This window comes from Sminthopsis crassicaudata, chromosome 3 (genome assembly GCF_048593235.1).
Source record: "Sminthopsis crassicaudata isolate SCR6 chromosome 3, ASM4859323v1, whole genome shotgun sequence".
Lineage (NCBI taxonomy): Eukaryota > Metazoa > Chordata > Mammalia > Dasyuromorphia > Dasyuridae > Sminthopsis > Sminthopsis crassicaudata.
In genome coordinates, this window is record NC_133619.1 from 401,056,498 (window position 1) to 401,076,943 (window position 20,446).

At 35.2% G+C, this 20,446-nt stretch overlaps 1 protein-coding gene across 5 annotated transcripts in view; it reads left to right on the forward strand.

The window, feature by feature from the left end:
* JHY (junctional cadherin complex regulator) overlaps positions 1–20,446 on the forward strand; it is a 112,930-nt gene that overhangs the window by 31,238 nt on the left and 61,246 nt on the right. For all 5 annotated transcript variants that reach the window (XM_074302703.1, XM_074302701.1, XM_074302700.1 and 2 more), the window contains one exon: positions 798–1,314. In XM_074302703.1, coding sequence (XP_074158804.1) covers positions 798–1,314 — 517 coding nt within the window. The remainder of the gene's footprint in view (positions 1–797; positions 1,315–20,446) is intronic.

Sequence of the window (20,446 nt, forward strand, 5' to 3'; positions counted from 1 at the left end):
GAAATAGGGTATAGTAATACAGGATAATGAAGGTGCTTTGGTCACAAAGGTTATTTGTAGGGTGAGAATTTATCTAGTGTACCTGCCCAAGGGAAGGAGAGACCCCCTTATCTGCATGATCCTAACCGATTTGGTGAGTTGGGATAGCTGTAGTCTTGAAGACAAGATTAACAGTCCCAGGAATTTGGCCTCCCTTTGAGTCTGTTAATAAAAGTTAATAGAAACAGGATGGACTTGGTTAGAATTCACATCATTCCTGACAATGGCTACACCACCTCTCTTCTTAGGGAAGGAGAATATTTGGAACTCAATTTTTTTAAAATATTAAAAATTGTCTTTACATATAATTGGGAAAAAATAAAATACAATATTAAAAAATAGTAATTGATTACTTAATCCCTATCAGATTGTATTCATCTTTGGTTATTGTATGTCACAAAGATTCAGTAGCAAAGACAAAAGTCCTTTCTCTTTGTGTTTTGTTTTATGATATTAATGAGTAAATTAAAAGATGTTTATTCCATGTATAGATGTTTGGATAAATAAGAGCTCTTGGTACTCAAGTTCACTATATTATTTTCTTTTGGGAAAGTTAACTTTATAATATTAATCTTTGAAGCTCAGGCTACCATTGGAAGTTAAATTTGAACCTCAGTTGCCCCTTTATTGACATTTTAAAATTTTTGAACAGCATTAAAGTAGAAAAGAATGGTTATGTTAAGATGAATTACTAAACTGAAACTCATGGTAAATATGTTCTGTTTAAAAATTCAACATTTCTTTTCTGCTTTGGGCAGTCAGCAACTGTTAGTGGACAAATATTCAGACCTCCGGTATGACCCAAACTGGAAGAATAACAAAGAAGGAGGAGAAATTTCAACTGTGAAAAGACTACAGCCGACTGAAGAAAGCTCCACACAAAGCTTTTCTTGGGATCCACTCTATTCTTCTAAGGAAACTTCATTTGAGCTGTCAAGGGGAAAAAGTGATTTGGAGAAAAGTTCACAAAGTTCAGTTACATTAATGGGCAGTGAATTTTTGAGCTCTAATTATGAACGTGGTGACCTCAACAGTGAGTCACTTTCATTTTTGAGTAATAGTGATATAGGAGACAAGTCAGCCAATTTATCAGAGCACATCAAGAGTTCAAGTTCACATAATGATGTCTTCCTGCCAGGACCACGGCCTCGACCAAGGAAGTCTAAACACAATATTGTGGAAAAAAATAAAGTGACATTAGGATTATCAATACATAACACAGGCTCTTACCTTAATCAGCACAATAAGAAAATGGGTGGCAGCCGTCCAGAGAAGGTAAGTGGTTTACTACTTAACATCCTCTAAAGTGACAAAAAGAAATGTCACTGCTTTTTTCAAATGCAAATTTTCCCCATATCATGCTTTGAGTCCCCCATGTAATTTTATCTCCAAAGCTACACAACACAATAAATATTTTCATGTGGCAAACAATGTTTTTCTCCTCTTTTCATAATCAGTGAAATTATTGTGCTCTGTTCTCATATAACATGCATAGATGATTAACAATACTCAGTACTACTGGAACCTGAATGATTTTGTTATTTGATAAAGTTCTTAAGTGCCTGAAGGTTCTATATAAGCACCAAATTTTTAAAAGACAATATATAGTCTCTTGTGGGAAGCTAGGTGGATAGAGCACAAGGCCTAGCCTCAGGAAAATCCAAGTTCAAATCTGGTCTTAGAAGCTTGCTAGCTGTATGATCCTGATCAAGTCCTTTAACCCCTGTTTGCCTCAATCCTTCTATAAAATGAGAAGGAAATGGCAAAGCACTCTGATATCTTTGACAAAGATAACCCCATGGATTTGTCCATGGGATCATGTAGAGTCAGATATGATTGAACAACAATAGCATCATCTATTAAATAAAACACAAGGCTGATAATTAGAATATTGTAAACTACTAGAATATATTTTCTTTTTTAATTATTATATCTTTTTATTTACAAAACATATGCATGGGTAATTTTTTCATCCTTGACCCTTGCAAAATTTTCCCCTCCTTACCCCCACCTCTTCCCCTAATGGCAGATAGTCCAATATATGTTAAATATGTTAAATTATTTGTTAAATCCAATATATGTATACATGTCTATACAATTATCTTGCTGCACAAGAAAAATCTGATCTAGGGGAAAAAAACCTGAGAAGGAAAACAAAAATGAAGCAAATAATAACAAAGAGTGAAAATGCTATGTTGTGGTCCCACACTCAGTTCCCACTGTCCTTTCTCTGGGTGTAAATGGCTCTCTTCATCACTGAACAATTGGAACTGGTTTGAATCATCTCATTGTTGAAGAGAGCCACGTCCGTCAGAATGGATCTTTGTATAGTTTTGTTGTTGCCATGTATAATAATCTCCTGGTTCTGCTCATTTCACTCAGCATCAATTCATGTAGGTCTCTCCAGGCTTCTCTAAAATCATTCTGCTGGTTGTTTCTTACAGAACAATAATATTCATTTGCCACAATTTATTCAGCCATTCTCCAATTGATGGGCATCCACTCAGTTTCCAGTTTCTAGCCACTACAAAGAGGGCTGCCACAAACATTTTTGCACATACAGGTCCCTTTTCTTCCTTTAAGATCTCTTTGGGATATAAGCCCAGTAGTAACACTGCTTGATAAAAGGGTATGCACAGTTTGATAACTTTTTGAGCATAGTTCCAAATTGCTCTCCAGAATGATTGGATCCATTCACAATTCCACCAACAATGTATCAGTATCCCAGTTTTCCCACATCCCCTCCAACATTTGTCATTATCTTTTCCTGTCATCCTAGACAATCTGACAGGTGTGTAGTGGTATCTCAGAGTTGTCTTAATTTGAATTTCTCTGGTCAATAGTGATTTGGAACACCTTTTCATATGAATAAAAATAATTTCAATTTCTCCATCTGAAAATTATCTCTTTATATCCTTCGACCTTTATCAATTGGAGAATGGCTTGATTTCTTATAAATGAGTCAATTCTCTTTATATTTTGGAAATGAGGCCTTTGTCAGAACCTTTGAATGTAAAAATGTTTTCCCAGTTTATTGCTTCCCTCCTAATCTTTTCTGCATTAATTTTGTACAAAAACTTTTTAACTTAATATAATCAAAATTATCTATTTTGTGATCAATAATAATATCTATTTCTTCTGTGGTCACAAATTCCTTCCTCCTCCACAGGTCTGAGAGGTAAACTATCCTATGTTCTTCTAATTTATTCATAATCTCATTCTTTATGCCTAGATCATGAACCCATTTTGACCTTGTCTTGATGTACCGTGTTAAGGGTGGGTCAGTGCCTAGTTTCTGCTATACTGGTTTCCAATTTTCCCAGCAGTTTTTGTCAAATATTGAATTCTTATCCCAAAAGCTGGGGTCTTTGGGTTTGTCAAACACTAGATTATATAATATATATAATAGTTATTGACTATCTTGCCCTGTGAACCTAACTTATTCCACTGATCAACTAGTCTATTTCTTAGCCAATACCAAATGGTTTTGGTGACTATTGCTTTATAATATAGTTTTAGATCAGGTACAGCTAGGCCACCTTCATTTGATTTTTTTTTTCATTAATTCCCTTGAAATTCTTGACCTTTTGTTCTTCTAGAAGACTTTTGTTGATATTTTTTCTAGGTCATTAAAATAGTTTCTTTGAGTATTCTAAAATAGTTAGATTGGTATGCACTAAATAAGTAGATTAGTTTAGGTAGTATTGTAATCTTTATTATATTCATTCGACCTATCCAAGAGCTCTTAATATTTTTCCAGTTGTTTAGATCTGACTTTATTTGTGTGGAAGAGAATATATATGCTTGAGAAAAAGTTTTTACTCAGTCTATGTCCAACTCTTCATGACTCCACTTGAGTTATCTTTGCCCATTTCATTCTCATTTTACAGATAATGAGTTGAAGCAAATAGAGTTAAGTAACTTGTCCAGGGTCACATAGCTAGGAAGTATCTGAATTCTGAACTCAGAAAGAGTCTATCCACTCTATCACCTAGTTGCCTCTTGCACAAAATACTTAGTAAGCCTTAGTGTCTCAAGTGTCTTAAAAAGAATACCTGCTTTCCCTATCTTATGCAGTCATTTTAAGACCAAATAAGATGACTATATTTGTCTATCTAAAAATGGGGATGTTTTGTTGTCACCTATATGTCATACTAAGGGATTCAGATTTTTGAAGTGATATGAACTGTCCCATTTGCCTATTTGATTCCTTTCCCCTCCTTAGAATTAGAATTTAAAGAATGAAGTTGGGTCTGAACAATTCTTTAGTGTCTCCAGGAAAGGTGATGATATTCTCATCTGGAGCCATGAAAAAAAGCCTATAAAGTCTTGGTACCTCAAATAATGTTTCATAAATTAAGAAATGTTAGGAATTATACAATGAGAAAAATTCCTAGGGCTTAAAGCGAGATTCTCTGGAGCAGTTCTGAAAGAAGGAGCTAGTGACTTTGATAGGAGGAATAGCACAATTTCAAAGTTGAAAAGGACTTCAAGAGCCATTTAGTTTACTGAATCCATTGAAGAGCATTGATTAAGCACCTACTATGTATCAGGTATTATTCTGAAAGGTGAGCATATAAAAACAAAAATGGAATAGGCCTTTCAAGATTATGTTTCTCACAGTCCAGAGGGGTGTCTTTCCACTTCAGGAGGAGATAAAACAAAAACTGGTACAAAATAAATAAAAGGTGGTATTTTACCCTAACAGCTGAGGATATCAGAAAGGACCTTATGTAAAAATAGCATTCTGCAGAAATTTGAAGAAAAAATTTAAGGTTTTTAAGAGATGTAAGTTAGGAGGGAGTGAATACATTCTAGACATGAGGCATGGAAATAGATTAGATACCTTATGTAAGAAACAACAAGAAGGCCAATTTGGTTGTACTGAATATTGCACAAAGGGGACTAGCATAGTCCTGGAAAGGTATATTGGAACCAAGTTGTGAATGGCTTTAGATATCAACCAGAAAAGTTTATATTTGATCCTAGAGATGATGGGGAACCACTAGAATTTATTGAGAAGGGATAGTGATATAAGACTTATGCCTTAGGAATATCACTCTGTGGAGGATGGATTAAAGGTGGGAAAGACTGAATGAAAGGAGACCAATTAGGATGGCTTCTTGTAAAATCCCAGACCAGAAGTGAAGAGGGCCTGAATTAAGGCATTGTCTATGTAAATGGAGAATAGGAATTGATAAGAGAAATGTGAAAGTAAAATTAACAAGACTTGTCCTTTGAATTTTTGGGTGAGATAGAATGAAGAGTCAAGGATGACACCAAAATTGTAAACCTGGGTGATGGAAAGAATGAGTGTTACCCTTGACAGAATTAGCAATGTTCTGAAGAGATAGGGCTCTGGAAAAAAAATAATGAGTTCACTTTTTGGATATGTTTGAGTTGCTTGTGGTACATGAGTTGAAAATGTCCAAAAGATAATTGGTGATATGATATTAAATTTCAATGGAAAAATTAGTTGAACTCATTTCTGAATAAGCATGTTATTTATTATTATATAATGGAATAAATGATCATCTGGACTTTATTTGAATATTTTCAATAAGGGGGGGAATTGCTAACTCCTGAGGCAGTCCAGTCTACCTTTAGATAAGTTGCACTTGTCAGTAAGTTTTACATGAAGCCTAAATTTCATCTTTATACATATGTTCTGCCAATAAAAAGGTATAATAAAAAAAAATTTAATGGTATTCCTCCTCTTCTCCTGGAATACACAAGACTAGCAGAAAACTGGTCTGGTTGAATAGCATTCTTTGCTTTTACCACAGAGGTAGGAGACTGGTGCATATTATAGAATACTTTAGTTGTTTTAAGTTACACAGGTAGTATACTACTGGGATTTGAACTCAAGTTCTCTGTTTATAAATATGGTACTCTTTCCATTGCATCAACACTATTTTCCCACTTTGCCACAGTCATTGGTTTAAACTTATCTTTATCCTGACCATAGATTATATCTAAATAACAATCAATCTTCTGGAAAAAATATATGAATATGATCAAAAGAAGACATGAGAAAGTGAATACAGATAAATAAACACAAATCTATTATGTCTACTGGAAAAATAACTTAAACTTCATGCTGTAGTGCTTGGAGGGGTGGGGAAGGGCAAAGAGGTAGTCAGTAATGTCATCTTCAACTATGAAGGATAGCATGATTATATTAAATGTGAAAGCTCTTAGAGCACTTCAGAATCCAAGGCTTTACTATTAAAAACTTCTATTTCAATCAGACAAGCAGAATGATCTATCTTGAAATCCCTTTAGACGTTTTTTGATTAGTTATAGGTAAGATGGATAAACAATTGGTGAGTTGCTTAATGATTAGGAAACCAACATCATAGTCTTAAGAAAATTAGGTTACATCTTCAGGCCTGTAATATAATCATGAACAAACAAACAAAAAAAGAACTACTTAGCTGAGTTATCAAGATAAATGCTCCAGTTCTGAAAACATGCTTTCAAGGTTATTGAAGCAAATTTATACTTGGAACAACAAATTTCATGTCTTATTGTGGAAGTGCGTTTTATTTTGTCATACAATCTTGAAAGCAGAGACAAGTACTTAAATTTTTAAAAATTTTTCTAATATCTTTTATTTTTACATAACCTTCATTAACATATATCCTCATTCCTCTCCCATGACAAGAAATGTCATCTCTTGTAACAGAGAAGAAAAAGGAGAAGAAAAAAACAGTTCAGTAAAACTAACCAATACATCCATCAAGTCTTTAAGTAATATACAGTATTTTACACCCATAATCTCTCACTTCACTAAAGCAGAGAGGGATACGCATTTTCTTCATTTCTTGATCATGATTAATTTGTCACATCAGTTTTTATGATGTTATTTCCACTTACATTGTCTTAGTTTTATATAATGTATATTATTTTCCTGGTTCTGCTTACTTCACTTTGCCTCAGTTCATAAATATCTCCTCATGCTTCTCTGTATTCTTCCATATTTCCCTCTTTTAATTCAGTTTCTTAGCAAAATTATAAATTGCTTTCTAGAACAGTTGGACTAATTCACAATTCCATCAACAATGTGTTAATGTATCTCTCTTTTTACTATGTCTCCAACCTTCATTATTTCTATCTTTTTATCATCTTGTTAGTTGAAAGGTGAAGGTGAAATGTGAAAGGCTTCACCGTTCAACCTCAGAGTTGTTCTGATTTTCATTTCTTTTAATAGTGATTTAGAGCAATCTTTTATATGATACTTTATAATTGTAAATTTTTGAGAGCTACTTAGAAGTTTCTCTGAGTACCAAGAAGGACAAATTGTAAAAAGAACAGTTGTAGGATGAAGGTAATTTTTTAAATGATGAAACACAGATTCCAGAGGTCACTGGGTAAGGGAAAATAAAGAGGGAATGAGGATGGTAGGATTGAGCCAAATGCAAAAGAGGAGAGACAGGAGAAGGACTATTCACCCAAAAGACATAACTGAATCACAGGAATATGGGCAGCTAGAGGTTTGAATTTGCTAACTGTAGGATTGGGAAAGGATCACTTGATTGAAACCTCTCCTCTCCAGAGACCTATGGTGATGAAGAACAGCTTTGGAAGGGGTATATATCTATAAATATTAGAATACTTAAGATAGGGGCAGGGAGTTTAGGCCAGAGGTTTAAGTCCCTAGATGTCATACTAAGCTAATTTGTGGCACCAGTTCAGAACCTACATCCCAAGGGATATACAACATGTGGAATGTACACTTGGCTTTGTGTCAGGCCTGCTGTCCAAGGCCCTTGTCCTTTTGGCATCTTTTCTGATATCTCGGGCTTCAGGCTAGCATCGGGTCTTTGGTGAGACATTTTATCAATTACTCATCAGAGGATCTGAGACCAGACAATACCATATCTTGAGGCCTGAGATTTCATTCTTTTTTACTTTAAATCTGAAATACAATTAATAATCTTCCACACTACTACCAGATGTTTGGAATTTTTTCCTAAACATGTTACTTCTCTACTATGAATGTTGTTGGATCATAGAGAATGTGGAAGGGAGTCAAGTGTAAGGAAACTGGAAAAGTAGGAAAGCGCCAGGCTGTGAAGGGTGTTAAAAGCTAAACAGAGGATTTTTTTTTAATTTGATCTTGAAGATAATGATCCATGATATTTTTAAAGTAGGGAAGTAGCATGATCAGTAAATATAAGTGATTTTTACCTATTTACTTTGTTTCTCTAGGATAAAACATAAACTCTACTTGGCTTTTGAAGCCCTTTACAACCCAACTCTAACTTATCTTGCCGGCCATATTTTACATTATTACCCTTCCAGCATTTCATGGTCTAGTCAAATAGATCTATTCCTCAAATATCCTTATGTTCCAATTCTAGACATACAAATCAAGGCAGAAACACAAGGTCCCAACCTTCAAGGAATCGACATTATAATGGGGAAGATAAAATGCAAAATACTGTGTATGAACAGGATATATACAGTATAAATGGCAGGTAATCTCAGGGTATAAAAGGCACTAGGATTGGATGGACTAAAAAAGGCTTCCTGCAGCATATGGAATTTTAGCTAAGTCTTGAAGAAAAACATGGAGTCTGGTCCTGGAAATAGATAGGTGAATTTGTTGGGTCATAGAGAATGAGGAAGGGAATCTTAAGTAAAAGAAAACTGGAAAAGTAGGAAAGGACCAGCTAAACAGAGGGCTTTATATTTGATCTTGGAGATAATAAGGAGGCATGATCAGATGTGTGCTTTAAAGTATCATTTTGGCAACTGAGTGAAAAATAAACCAAAGTGATGAGAGATTTGAGGCAGAAAGACCCAGTACCAGGCCATTGTAATAGTCCAGGACTGACTGAATGCAGAAGAAAGCATGCATGCTATTTTCACTATTTTATGAATTTTTTTGCTCATAGTTTTTCCCTTTTGTTCTTATTCTTTTACTAATGTGTACCTGTATAACCTACGTTAGATTGATTGTTACCTTTGGGGAGGAGGAAGGAAAATAGGAATCAAAATATTATAAAATCTATTATTGAAAACAAATAAATTTTTTAAAATTAGTCCAGGACTGAGGTGATGAGGGAATGTAGCACAGCACTGTGGTGGCAGTGTCAGAAAAAAGAAAGGGATATATATATATAACAGAAATATTATGAAGGTAGAAATTCTTGGCAACAGATTAGATGAATATATGGGGTGACTGTGAGAGAAGAATTAAGAATGACACTAAATATATAAACCTGGATGAATGCTGGGAGAGTAGTGCCCTCAGTAACAGTTGGGAACTTCAGAAGAAGGGAGAATTTAGGGGGAAAGATAATGAATTCTGTTTTGCATGTATTGAGTTTGAGATGCCTATACAGTACATCTAGCCTCGGATGTCTAATAGTCCATTGGTGATGTCTGTAGGTCTTGGTCCAAGCTTCCAGTCTTTTCAGTTCTAGGCATGATACCCACATTCAGAATTAGGAGTTGGAATAACATTTCAAAGTCAATTTGAGTTAACAATATTGTGTAAATAAAGCTTACATATTATTAGGCTAGATTAAGGGAAACAAATTAGAGAAATGATAGTCTTCTGTTCTCACAAGATTTTAGATCTAAAGCTAGAAAGTAATTTAGGAACCCTCTAATCCAGTCCTTCCCCACCCCATTATAAAAATGAAACTCAGACCCAGATAAGTTTAGTGACTTCATTAAAGTAGTTGTTCAGTTGTGTCTGACTCTGTGGCTCCATGGACTTTTGATCATGGGGTTTTCCAAAGATATTAGAATAGTTTGCCATTTCCTTCTCATTTTACAAATCAGAAACTTAAGGCAAACAGGATTAAGTGACTTACCCAGGGTCACATAACTAATAAGTAGTCAGATCTTCCTGACTCCAGGACAGCATGTGTGCTATTTAGCTGCCATGATTAAAGATACTCAGGTAGGAATTGCCAGAGGCAGAATTTGAACTCATGTCTCCTGATTTCAGAGTCACCATTCTTTCTGCTACCGCATACTATCCTGCATGGATCAAATCTTACCTAATTTTTTTTTTTCTGGGCATCCCAGATACTAATAAGGATACTAATTAAGGATACTAATAAGGATACTAATTAAGGATACTAATAAACTTAAAAATATGTAGGATGGTGAATGGCCTCATGCTCATAGCATGACCAGGCTATGTGAGTATCAGCTGAAGGAAAAGGAAAAGGAGATGTTCAGCCTGTAAAAGGAAGAAGGCAGAGGATTGAGAATGACATGATTCTTGTATCAAGCATGTGAAGGATTGTTAGGGGAAAAAAAGATGAAGTTTGCTTTTCTTGGGCTCAGGGAAGAATTAGAAGCAATGAGTTTCAAAGAAGAAAATTAAGGTTCTAAAGAAAAACTTTTAGAGTCATCTAAGAGTAAAATTGGCAGTCTCAAGAAGTAATGGTTTTCTTCTTCACTAAGAATCTCCAGCAACAGGATAGATAATCACATAACTGGTAAGTTAGGATAGGGAAGGGGAGGTCTTTTTCAAGAATGATTTGTACCAGAGGGCTCCCAAGATCTCTGGTAATTGTGAGTAAGCTCTTCAAAAGCTTGAACTAAGTTTTCTTGTTTTCTTTATATCACCAATACCTTAGCACAATGGCTTGCACAAATGAGGCACTTCATGAATGCTTGTTGATTGAATCTGAGATTCATTGAAATTCCATATGTAGAGAATGGCATGAAGCAGGAGAGTGTCAAAGACAGTTTGAGGGATTGTTAAGACTCAAGTCAAATCTCAGAGAGCCTCCACAGCTGTGAATCATTGCATCTGAAGGAGTTGCAGGGCAGCCTGACACAGGAAGAGGAGAGAGGTCAGACAATGCATCGGCCTCTCAGGTCAGAGAACAGCAACTGCCTCTTCGTCTCCTTGTATCATCTTCTCACAAGAAGAGATCCATTCTGGTTTGGATCTCCAAGCAGCCAATGTCAGGTGGTTCCAGTGTATTCCAGCAGCTCTCCATGCATTCCAACAAGAGATAATCATTAGCAAAACTGTAAAAGTAGATTGGAGTCAAGTTGTGAAGGGTTTATAAAACTAGGAGTTTGGACGTGATTAGATAGGTAATTAGGAGTCATTGAAGTCTTTTAAAATTCTGTTCTTGGCCTATATGTAGAAATGTTTATAGCAGCTCTCTTCTCAGGACAAAGAATTGGAGGGGATGCCAACCTATTGAGGAATGGCTAAATAAATTGTGGTATGTGATTTTGATGGACTATTATTATTCTATGGGAAATGATGCTCCTAGAAAAACCTGGGAAGTCCTCCATGAACTCAAGCAAAGTGAAAGGTACTGTGTACAAAGTAATAGCAATGTTGTGGGGCGATCAGCTGTGAATGACTTTGCTATTCTCAGCAAGACAATGATCCAAGACTACTCCGAAGAAAATAAATGCTATACATACTCAGAAAAAGAACTGATTGTATCTGAATACAGATTAAAGCAAAAAAAAAAAAAAAATTCTAGCCTTGGAAATTAATTTGACTAGAGTAACATTGACTTGATGGAATCTTTTTTCCCCTGAGGCAATTAGGGTTAAGTGACTTGCCCAGGGTCATACAGCTGGGAAGTGTTAAGTGTTTGAGACCACATTTGAACTCCAGTCCTCCTGACCCCAGGGTATTGATGGCATCTTCTAATTAGTCTCATTTGATGTTTTTGTCAGAGGAAGACTAGAAAGTATTCATATATTGTTTGAATTTTCATATCTATTAAGTTAGGTTATAAACTCAATTGTAGGAAATTTTATATTATGGCTATTATGTATATGTCTCTGATAGCATTTCCCATAACAGTCAGTAAACATTAAGTGCCCACTATGTGTAAGTGACTTGCCCAGGGTCACACAGCTAGGAAGTGTGAAGTGTCTGAGGCCAAACTTGAACTCAGGTCCCCTGACTTCAGGGCTGGTGCTCTACCCACTGCGCCACCTAGCTGCCCCTGGACTGTCTGTTTAAAGGAGAAGCCAAGAGGCCAGTGTCACTGGATCACAGAATATATGGTGAGGGTTAGGGAGAAAGGAATGAAATGTAAGATTGAAAGTTGGGATGTGGCGGGACAGGCTATAAAAGATTTTGAATGCCAAATAAGGTTTTGTATTTTGTTCTGGAGGTGAGAGGGGGCCACTGGAGTTTATTGGAGTCAATAGAGGTGGCCTGATTAGACCCGGGTTTTGGGGAAGATCATTTTGACAGGATGGTCTAGAGTGGGGAAAGGCTTGAGGCTGAGGATCAGTCAGCTGCTCTCTCTATAGTCTAGACAAGGGGTGATCGGGAAGCCCATATCAGGTGCTTTCGGGGTCAGACTAGAGAAGGGGTTGTAGCTGAGAGATATTAACAAAGGTTAATTAGATTTTGGCAATAGATTGGATGTGGGAGGTGAAAGAGTAAGAAGTTGGGAATGATATCTAGGTTAAGAGCCTGTGGTACAAGAAGAAAGCAGTGGTCTCTACAGTAATAAGAAAATTGGAAAGGGTCCTATAGCAAGTAAACATCAGAAATATTTCAACCCAATTTTTCCTGAATCCAACTCCAGCACTCTGGCACAATATTGCCTTTCATCATGATACTACAGGTATGTCTTCAGACTAACCTCACTGGATTATTGTAAGGCATAAAGGAGTCATATTGGTATAAACATTGCTTATCAGTAACTTTCCAAATGAGAAGCAACATGGCCTAGATGTTAGAAAGACATGGGTTCAGGTTCTGCCTCTGACACATAAGGCGGCTAGTCATTGAACCTCTTAGTTTTCCAAGCAGCTTTTAAGTTTCAGAGAAGATAGTGATCTTCCTTTGTAGATAGAGAACATTCCCTGCTGATATGGTTAGGGACATGGTTAAAATGTCTAGACATGCTTAAAAACCAGTAATAACAACAAAAACTTCAAATAAGTATGAAAAAATATAAAAATTTTATTAGTTTTAACATTTCCCAGGTAACATTCTCTGAGCTTCATCCCTCCAAAATTGTTACTTATTTTAATATGGGAACAAGAAAGAGGCTAAGATCAAAACCACTATAAAGATCATCAGACTTTCCACTATATTACATATGATATGTTATTTCTTCAGTTCCACTAAAATGAAACTGAAAACCCAAAAGAGCACCATATTAGAACTTTGAAACATAAGATATAGAAAAATATAGATATAGATACGTATATATTATGTCTGTCTGTCTGTCTGTCTGTCTCTCTCTCTCTGTCTGTCTCTCTCTCTCTGTCTCTCTGTCTCTCTGTCTCTCTCTCTCTCTGTCTCTCTGTCTCTCTCTCTCTCTCTCTCTCTCTCTCTCTCTCTCTCTCTCTCTCTCTCTCTCTCTCTCTCTCTCTCTCTCTCTCTTTCTCTCTCTTTCTCTATTTTTTTAAGATGAAGCAAAAGAGCTAATGCAAAAACTACCACACTAGAGGGCACCTATGCTTCACAGTCAGCACAAAGACTATGTATTCTAGTATTTCTAGTGTGTTCTGGCTTTTATTTTAGATTATGATTTATTCAGTAATGAAAATTTTTATGTCTGAAGCTTATAAAAGTATCATCAGTCTGTAATCTATTATTTAAGGAAATGAAATCTTGAAAGTGAACTTTTTTTGTGCATTTTCAAATAGGACTTTGAAGACCAACACAGTTAGGAAATAATTTTGAATATAAATACCCTAACAATTTGTATGTATGTATCCATTTCTTTTCTACTAAGAAATTGAAAGAGGACATTATAGAAGTTTCTGTTTTCAATCCTCTTATTTCTCTGAAATAAGCAGCAAACATTTTTATAAATATTAAATGAATGAAAAAGTGTTAAATGCTTACTATTGGGTATTAAGCGGGAGATATAGATATATATATATATATATATATATTCAAAAAGCAAAGACAATCTCTGCCCTCAAAGTTTTTATTTTCTATTGACAGAGACAGGGTATAAAGAAAAGTTGTGGCCAGGGAGGGAGATTTGGTTCTAAATATAAATAACTGGGAATGGTAAGTAGGGCCTGGTGAATTGGGCCATAGGGGAATAGATTTATTAAACACTATCCAGAAATATTGGGAGAGCTGATTTGATCAAACTTCATGGTTAGAGTCAGTTGGAATAGAGTGAAGAGAAAAGGGTACCTGAGTAAGGTCCTATGGAAGAGATATATGGGAGTGTAGTAAACTTGGAGAGCTGGTAGGATAGGGAGAGGTGGACAAGGATGATAATTCTTCCATGCTAAGGTGAAGATGGCTGGAGAGTCAGGAGTGAACTCTAGGGAACAGAGAAATTGTGATTTTCCTAAATTAGTACTACAGAGTCAAAAGCAAATGCCCCAAATCCTAATCTTAACCTTGTGCTTCACCTCTTTTTATCACTGTACTATATAACAACTTGGTTAAAAAATCATGCCAGTTTTTCATTTCCTACTTGGTGACAAAGTAGAATAAAAATAAATTTCTACGCCATAATCTTCACATCAATAATATCTTTTCTTTGATCTGTGTGTAAAGAATAAAATAAATCCAAATAATAACAGGCCTTCCTGTATGTAGACATAGCCCCAAATTGGTTATGTTGGACAGATATATGAACCTTGGACAGAGGAAGGACAGGGTAAGGTGCAACAGAGGTATTTATAGATAGTGATTCTGCCTGCATGTACTTCTCTCAAAGAATTCTCTCTATAATTCTATGATGCTGATATTAAGTAGATTTTTCTCATTTGATATGTTATCTGCCAGCAGTCATTCTCTGGAAAGATACTTTTGCTTCACCTTACTCAGAAGCCTTAGTTTCCTTCAATACTCACTTGTCACTTTCTATAGGAACTCCTCTTAGATTCCTCCGATTGTTAGTGCTCTTATCTTCTCAATTATTTCATATCTTTTTATATTAATTCTTTCAAAATTTAAACATTTTAATTATAGGAACTATTTTTCATTTTGTCTTTGTATCTCTTAGAGTATATGCATAATAAGATGATTGCTGAATGAAGCTGAATCTCCTAATAGGCTTCTCTAATTGTTAGTGTCTTATAAGTGCAAATCAAATATTACACTCATTTTTTATGATTTTGGAATGACATACATTTTATATTGTCAAAGCAATTTTGGAATGCCCATAAAAAGCTCTACATAATTCAAATCTTGGTCATTATTACTAGTTATATTTGCTTTATAGTAATAATGATGGTGATTTGTTATATAGTTGTATCCAACACTTAATGACTCCATTTGAGCTTTTCTTGGCAAATATACTAAATCGGTTTACCATTTCCTTTTCCAACTCTTTCTACAAAAGAAGAAACTGAGGCAAACAGATATAAGTAACTTCCCCAGGGTTACACAGCTAATAGGAATCTGAGGCCAGATTTAAACTCAGGAAGATGTCTTCCCGATTCAAAATACAGTGCTCTATCTACTGTACCTACTATCCACATGCCTATCATCATGATGGTAGCTAATATAAATAGCACTTACTATTTGCCAGGCAGTATGAGAAGTGCTTTACAATTTCTATTTCATTTTATCCTTAAAACAACCTTGAGAAGTAGATGGTATTGTTATTCCCATTTTACAAATGAAGAAACTGAGGCAAACAAAAGTTAAGTAATTTGCCCTGATTCTCAAAGTTAGTGTCTGAAGGCAGATTTAAACTTAGATATTCCTAATTTCAGGCCCAGCATTTTATTTACTCTGCTATTAGTGATATATGATTAGTGATATATGGTCATTTTTATACATACCTTCAGATTCAAGTTATTTTATTGTTATACTTAAGCTGTATAACAGACAACCTTTTTCATGTGTAGTATGTCAACACATACTAGATACTCATTAATTTTTTTAACTGATTGACTATGCTATCCATCCTGATGAAATTTATTTGGTACAAATTCTAATCAATTCTAACTTTATCTGTGCTAGTCATACCTTTTCTTAGTCCTTTTACTTCTTGACTTTGTTATAGCTTTTGACCCTTTTGACCAACCTTTTGTTTTAAAATAATCTTTTCTCTTTGAGCTTTTAAGACATTGGCTCTACATTGATTTACTTCCTACTTGTGGAGCACTTTCTTCTCAGTCCCATGAGAACAACACTCATGTGGTTCCCTAAGATACCTAGATATACCTGAGGGCTCAGTACTGACTTTTTTCTCTTCTTTCTTTACATTATTTTTATGATCTCATTAGCTTCCCGGTATTAAACTAACATCTCTATTGTAGATAACAATTCAGATGAACATATTCAAGTCTCACTTGCCTCCTGAACTTGAGGTCTTCAACTCCACCTGCACATTAAAAATCTCTTATCTTCATGTCCCATGAACATCCCAAATAGAACATTGAACTCTTTATATTTCTTCAATTAAACTTTTTTCTCCTACTTACTTTCCTATTTTCGTCAAGTTTAGTTAGTGCCATTTTTCTAGCGATTTGTTCCTAACCTGAGAGTCAGCCTCAGCTCTAAATTCTCATTCATCCTCCCTATATCCAATTAATTGCCTTCTCCTTTATTTTGCCTCCACATAATCTCTCCTGTCACATTCTTTTCATTTATGTAATAACTTCTATAATTTACAGATTTAACTAGTTTCATCAGTTTCTTAATTGGTCTTCCTATATTCTGCCTAACATCTCCAGTCTTATCTTCTACACAGCTGCCAGTTTGATATCCCTGTAGCAAAGATGATATTTTCTTGTTTGAGAAGCTTCAGTAGATTCTTAACTGCCTTGTGTAAAATTGCCTATTGTGTAAAGTACAACTTATCTTGGCATTTCAAGCTTTCCACAATATGACTCTTGCCTCCTTTTTTTCCAGAATGATTATATTACACATAACACCCCTCGTGAGCTTATATACTCAAGCTAGACTGGCATACTTGTCATTACTCACATATCATGTTCAGTCTCTTGTCTTTGTAAGAGTTATTAACTCATGCCTGGATTTCTGTTTCCTCATTTCTATTTTTTGGAACTCCTCTCTCTATTCAAAGCTCAGTTCAAGTGCCACCTTCTTTAAGAGGCCCTTCCTATTTTCTCTAGTTTTTTTTATTATTCTCTTCCCTCCCTCACAATTAAATTGCTTTGGGTTTACTTATCTCTGTACATGTTATAACTCCCTTGTAGAATATAAGCTCCTTGAAGTCAGGGACTATTTGGCTTTTTTAATCCATCACTTAGCGACAGTGGCAAGTACATTTGAAATGCCAAAATGCTTTTTGAATTGATGTCTTCCAGAGATGCAGAAATAAGAATTCAGTTGCTAAACTGCTGATTGACTTCAAGATCAAGACCCATACTTTAGAGATCTACTTTGAGACCAGTACAATAGTATGTAGTATGCTCAGTGATTTTATGACATCAGTAAGCATTTATTAAGTACCTAGTCGGTGTCAGGCTAAGACAGTTAGATGGCACAGTGGATGCAGTCTTAAGTCAGGAAGACTTAACTTCCTAAGTTCAAGTCACTTAACCCTGTTTGCTTTAATTCCTTATCTGTAAAATGAATTGAAGAAGGAAATGGCATCTACTACAGTATCTTTGCTCTATTTCTTTTTCTAAAATGGGACTATTTAAGTAATTTATTTCCTCTTCTGTTAATCTGGACAATCTATATTTTTGTAGATATTCCTCCATTTCACTTAGGTTATCAAATTTATTGGCACACAATGGGGTAAAGTGACTCCTAATTATTGCTCTGACTTCCTCTTCATTGGTAGAAAGTTTTCCCTTTTCATTTTTGAGACTAATAATTTAACAATATTTTTGCTAAGAAAATTATGATCACAAAGAGTTAGACACAACTATAAACAACTGAAAAACAACAATGTGCCAACACTGTGCTAAGCTCTGGTATACAAAGAAAGGCAGAAGATAGTCTGTGCCTCATAGTCTAATGGGAGAAACAACATGCAAACAGCAATATGCAAACAAACTGGGATTTAAAGAAAGCAGATAAGCTGAGAAGAGGAAATAATGAGGGACAACCATTGAAAATGCCCAGGGTGACAGTAGAGGCAATTACAAAAGATAGAATAGATGACTTGGAATACTTGAAACTGAAGTTTTTGCACAGAGAAATATTACTGAATTTAGGATAAGAAGGGAAGTGGTTGGATGGGGGAAAAAAATCTCTGCATCAAATTTCTCTGATAAAGGTTTGATATATAAGATATGTAAACAATAAATATGACTAATAATCATTCCCCAGTATGAACAGTTCTCAAAGAATTGCAAAGTATTCACAACCACATGAAAAATGCTCCAAATCAATAATCATAAGAGAAATAAAAATCAATATAACTCTTGAGGTTTTACATTATACCCTACAAATTGACAAAAATAGCAAAAAATTACAGGAGTAATAGAAAGATAGGCTTACAGATACATTCTTGGTGGAGCTATAAAATGGTACAACCATTTTGGAAAGCAAATTAGAATTATGAAAAGTGACTAAAATGTCTATACCCTTTAAATCAGCAACTCTATTATTGGGTAAATACCCCTGAGGAAGCTATGTAGTAAGATGAAGGAACCCATATACTCCAAAAGATTTATAGCAGTACTTTTTTTTTCAGGGTAATACAGTGGATAGAGTTCTGGGCCTGGAGTTTACTTCTGATCTCAGACATTTACTAGTTGTGTGACCCTGAGCAAAACCTTTAACTTTTTGCCTCAGTTTCCTTATCTGTGAAATGAGCCAGAAAAAGCAATGGCCAACTTCCAATTTTTGCCAAGAAAACCCCAAAACGGAGTCACAGTTGGACCCAACTGTAACAAACAACAACTTTGTGCTATAGCTAAGAATTAGAAACAAAGAAAATGGCCCATTGCAAATTGTGATATATTGGATATTACTATGTTGTAAGAAATTATGTCTGTGATGAATACAGAGTAACAAGGAAAAATCTCCATGAACTGATGCAGAATGAAGTAATCAGAACCAAGAAAATGCAAAATGTAACACAAAAATGTAAGTGGAAAGAAGAGTGATATACCAAAAAAAACCCAAAAGTTGACATAACAAAATTAAAAGTAGGACTTAAATGAAAGGACATGAGAAGGCACCTCCAAACACCCCAGGCTACTGCTTTATGGAGGTGGAGGAGACAATGGTGTCAAATATTGCACAAGTTTTGGTCTTTTTCAATGTAGTGGGGTTTTTTTAACTCTCTAAAGAAAAAAATCCTATTATAATGGATGACAGAATAGAAGAGAGAGGGGGTAGATAGGGTACTCTAGTGAGGTAAGAAACATAAAGCATTAATAAATTATTTTTAAAAGAAAAGAAAATGCTGAAAGACTGATTGTTTTGCCAAGAAATAACTAAGGAGTCCAGTGTCACCATATTGAAGAGTATATGGGGGACTTAAGGTGTAAGAAAACTCTAAAGGCAGGTATTGTATTGTGATGGAGAAGGGTTAGGTTATGAAGAGTTTTAAATATTCTACAAAGGATATTTTATTTGATCCTGAAGGTGATAGGGAGCCAACTGCAGTTTATTGAGTATGGGATGACAAGGTTAGAGCTTCGCTTCATCTTGGTTATTACATGGAGAATGGAGTGAAATGGAGAAAGACTTGTGGCAGTCAGACAAACCACCAGGCTAGCTAAGTAAGATGTAAGAAGAGAGTCTGCAATCTAGGTGGTAATTATATTAGAGGAGTGAGGAAGGTGTCTCTGAGACAAATGACAATATGAAATTGACAGGCCTTGGAAATAGATTGGATATGGGTGAAGAGATCATGAGGAATCAAGGTGAGAGTTAGGTTGCAATCTTGGGAGATGGGAAGGATGATGTTTCCTCCACAGTAATGCACAACTTTGAAAGGTGGGAGTGCTTTAGGGGAAAAATGATTGGTTTTATTTTGGATATATTTAGTTTAGTCTTCTCCACTTTGACACATCTGATAGACAACAGAAATTCAGTACTGATGGATAATCAGTAGAGAAGATAGGTCTGAATAGATTTGAGAATTATCAGCATAATGTGTTTTGAAAATTAAAAAGCTGTAATAAAAATAAAAAATAAAATAACTACAAAAAAGAGAGAATTATCAGCATAACAATAATAATTGAATCTATGCAAACTGATGAGATCATCAAAAGAAATAGTATAGAGGAAGACAAGATGATTCAGGACAGAGCCCTGGGATACTCACAATTAGCAAGTATATCCTGAATAAAACTCCAGCAAAGGAGACTAACAAGGAAGAGTTAAGTTGGCATATAAGGAGAGAGAAATGGTCTCAGAAAATTATAGAGGAGAAAGTATCAAGGAAAAAATATTGGTCTGACCAAATCACTCACCTACACAATTTGTTCAGTGGCTACAAATAAATAGAAAATATACTACTTATTATTCAAAACCCTTCATGATTTCCCCACTCCCCTACATAGACACAAACACCTTTTCAGT